This window comes from Penaeus vannamei, unplaced genomic scaffold, assembly GCF_042767895.1.
Source record: "Penaeus vannamei isolate JL-2024 unplaced genomic scaffold, ASM4276789v1 unanchor5125, whole genome shotgun sequence".
Taxonomy (NCBI): Eukaryota; Metazoa; Arthropoda; class Malacostraca; order Decapoda; family Penaeidae; genus Penaeus; species Penaeus vannamei.
This window is the reverse complement of record NW_027218104.1, coordinates 10,001-14,011: the sequence shown is the minus strand read 5'-3', so window position 1 is coordinate 14,011 and position 4,011 is coordinate 10,001. Positions and strand designations below refer to the sequence as shown.

At 33.9% G+C, this 4,011-nt stretch overlaps 1 protein-coding gene across 1 annotated transcript in view; it reads right to left on the bottom strand.

Moving 5' to 3' along the window:
• Positions 1 to 266: 266 nt before the first annotated feature.
• LOC113808051 (inactive hydroxysteroid dehydrogenase-like protein 1) overlaps positions 267 to 4,011 on the bottom strand; it is a 5,885-nt gene continuing 2,140 nt past the window's right edge. The window contains 7 exon segments of the mRNA XM_027359375.2: positions 267 to 470; positions 1,282 to 1,379; positions 2,002 to 2,131; positions 2,444 to 2,664; positions 3,579 to 3,689; positions 3,945 to 3,978; positions 3,980 to 4,011. The exon segment at positions 3,980 to 4,011 is cut by the window's right edge and continues 57 nt beyond it. Of these exon segments, the coding sequence (XP_027215176.2) occupies positions 369 to 470; positions 1,282 to 1,379; positions 2,002 to 2,131; positions 2,444 to 2,664; positions 3,579 to 3,689; positions 3,945 to 3,978; positions 3,980 to 4,011 (728 nt within the window). The 3' untranslated portion in view covers positions 267 to 368.

Below are 4,011 nucleotides of genomic sequence, written 5' to 3'. Positions count from 1 at the left end.
CGTATTTTTGGCCATGTGATTGCTGCGACACAACTGGATCCAAAGGGTTAATTCTTATTTAATTATTATAAATACAATTTCCTTGAGTTTGAGACTCAGGACAACAGACAAAAAATGCAACGAGTATAACTCCTGTAAAATAAAATAATGGCTTTACTATACATCAAATAACTAAAAAAATAACGGATTTGTATGAGAGAAAAAGAAAAAAATCACACTCGTAAAAATGCTAGAACTAATATGAGTACACAAAATACTTAAAAAAGTACTGTCTGAAATATGAAATATTTATTATATAATTCAAGAGAGCAATTTACTTGAGTGAAATAATATAAAGTGCTGCATTCATTTCGGTCCCCTTTACTGCCTCATTCCTTATTCTCCTTCAGATTGTGTAGCAAGAGGAGATTCCACATATACATGGCGAACATGAAGAGCCACTTTGGACAGTAATTTTCCACAGTATGTTTCTGCAATGAGAGTAAGGTTGCATAATCAAATGGGGTTACTTAATAAACTAAACAGGAAAACAGACGGTGACAAGAAAATGGTAAAGACAAAGACATGGAGAAAAAAGGGGGAAGGAAAAGGAAAAGGAAAAGAAAACAGGAGTAATGTTGCTTCCCTAGATTTTGAAAACATCACTCTCTCCAATTTGGAAACATCCCCTTTTAACCCTATGATGATGGGGTCTGACTAGACTTTGTGGCTAAGCCTAAGCTGTATAGTTATTATTGTTATTGTCATGACGGCAATAGCTGTACCCATCACTGAAGGGTTACTAACCAGAAATCAAGAGACAACATATAAGGTATCTTAGCACTAAGGCTTGGTCTACCTACAGAAATTTTAATCACTGATGTTACCTAATTGAGTTTTTTTCTTCATGACAGTCATACCATAAATTATTGTAAAAATTGCTTAGGGATTAGATATCTTGCAGTGTTCAAGATCTATGTATATTCAAAGAGTGAACAAAACTAAACAAATATCAAACTAATTGAGTGAACACTGCTTGTGCACATCTAGAAGGAAGCTTTTACCCAAAATGTGCACTTCTACTTTATATTCACCATTTCCTTTAATAAAAGTGAAAGAATTTGGACAAAATTTTGCTGACCTATGTATAGAATATTATGTAGAGAAAGTTTTATACAATACTGTACATACTCCAAGCAAAACATCAAACAATAATCATACTAGTATAGTAATGCCGATAAGTTATAATAATTACAATAAAAATAATAGTAATAATTTCTAAACATCCATAATGGAACTTACTGCAATTCCATGAATCCAGTACCCACTTGTACGACAAGTATACCCAATGGTTGCAATGGCATGAGACACAAATGTTGCAGCTGTTGGGACTGCTGGATCTTTTGGATGAAGAAAAATTCAATTAATATTCTTATTCACACAGTATATTCAGCTGAGTGTATCATTGGGGGGGGGGGGGGATGCTAGGTATGTGTTTGGATACCTTATATAATATGCAAATTTCCTCCTCACTTCATTTGATGGGTTAGATATAGTGAATATGAACTATGACGTGAATCATTAATAAATAATCATATTAAAAGACCCTTAAAATGAGTCTTAAAAATCCTATTGCAGCCAAGAGGGTATGTATACGTTATGTCTCCTGTGCTTTTGTTTGTTAACTGTGATTACAAATAGATGGCTTCCGCAACTGCTTGGTCAACTAAGAGTCCACTGCTGATCTCAACTGTTTAGTCTTTTCCTTCAATTTCTGGAAAAAGTCTAGTATTTGACTGCTTGGTAACTAGGGACTGTGGGGCCATCTGTGTGTTAACATTACTGACAAAACAAAACTATTGTGGATTGTGCATGTGTATGGGTCGGTTAGGTAAGCTTAGATCAAGTTTGACGATTTTTTACATACAATGCTAAGCTTATGCATGAAAAAGTTATTAAATAAATCAAACATTTACATGCCACACCCTGATTCAAATCAATCTTAAAAGTATTATTACTAACTCTGCTTATGAACAAGATCCGAAAAGCTGGTCATGTTGGTTGACACATAAGAAGGGTTAACAGTCTGAACTGTGATTCCTGAGCTGCGATACTCCCATTCCAGTGCCTGGGAGAAGTCATCAATAAAAGCCTGAAAGGGATAGGGTAATCTTATTTCTGTTCACCTCTTGTACACATCATGGGAGGTGTTGGAAAATGTTGAGGCAAAACTACATAACCTTGCATGAATCATTGTTCATTATTAGAATGTTTAACTCCTTTGCTATATGAACTGTGAATATATCAAATGTTCTAAAAATAAATATATTAACAACCATACAGGTATTTCTGCAGTATCTTCTTTAATGTATATGGGCATTCAAACTTTAATAAACTATAAACAGCAAATGCACTCAACATTTGACAGTCATACTATTATTTTTTCCCATTTTGATTGACATACCTTTGTTGCACCATAGATTCCCATAAGGGGTAGTGGATGTGTGCCTGCAATTGAAGCAAGGTTGATGATGGCGCCTCTGTGTCGGGACACCATTCCAGGTAGAACTAGTTTTGTCATAGCTAGTACTGCCGCAACATTGACGTTAACATGACTCCAGATGTCGAACTCTGATGCTTCTCCAAATTTCATTGGACGGGGAAGCATTACTCCCACATTATTCACTGGAAAAATAGTACATGCTTTGGTTTCAAACATTTTCATATTGATGATAAATATCAAGAAGACACCCCAAGCTTCTATCACTGACCTTGCAATTTTGGAATTGTGCTCATTGGCACATATGCTAAGATACCTCTAATGTATACATATTGTGGCACTCAATTGGCACCTAATAAACCTCTCCAAGCTCTATCTTGATATAAATGTGGTGGAATCTTATTAGTTTTTACAAGACTATTGGAGACTATCTATTTGCCATCCAACAAGTTTCAAATATATTTGATTGGAATGTAGTCATGGTAAGTCTGTGAAATAAATTCACTTTGAAAACCACTATGAGCTTCTGCTAAGATCTATAAAACTGATTTTCAGGCCTTGGATTCAAATGTTATTATAATTTGTAATACTGTAATCTAATCTTAATTAGATGTACATAATAATTTCTGATGAATTCATAATTTCTCACAAAAGATATACGACATTGTAGTTTTAGAAAATCAGAACAGATGCTTAGAATTCAGGCAAATGGTTGATGATTAATAGTTAAAACAAAATGTGCTAAACATCAGACAACATGAGCACTATGGAAAAGTATTGTAGTAAAAAGGGTAAAAAAGTGTTAATGATTAGAACAAATGTATTACACCTAGAGATCAAAAGCTGTATAGCCCTGTAAGAGAATATGGTTGTGAAGGGAAAGAGGGGGAGCAATTAGGGTAAGGCAGTAGTTAGTAAAAGGGGGAAGGGGGGTAAGGGCTTCTTCTAACTTTTGCTTACCAAACATAAATCAGTCCTAAAAAAAAATATACAAAGTATAAACTACATAAAATATATGCGTGCATGCACATATGAATAACACTCATTCCTCTTCTAATTAAAATGCTCGTTCACAGAAATGGGATTTACTGTTAATTACCTAGGACACCAATTTCCTTGTCTTTAAGATGCTTTGAAATATCCTCGTAGATAGATTGACCATTTGAAAAGTCAGCCCGAACAATTTCTGTCTTCACACCAAATTCCTCACCTGTGAAAAATAATCAAATCAGAGAAGATATGACATCCTATATTAACCTATCTTTTCATTAAGAATCTAACTGCAGATACAGATTTTATAAGAATAGCTGAAATGACATTAAAACAATAATAGTTACAAATATTATCAAACATCCTATTAGTTTAACAAAACAAATATTAATAAACAAAATCTTTAAACACCAATAAAAATCATGCAACAACTTGGAGAAATCAAACAATGAAAAAATAAGGAGAAAAATCTTACTTATTTCGGCAGCAACTTTTTCAAGCTTTTGACTGGGTGCGAGAAATGAGGACAATATTCATCTTGG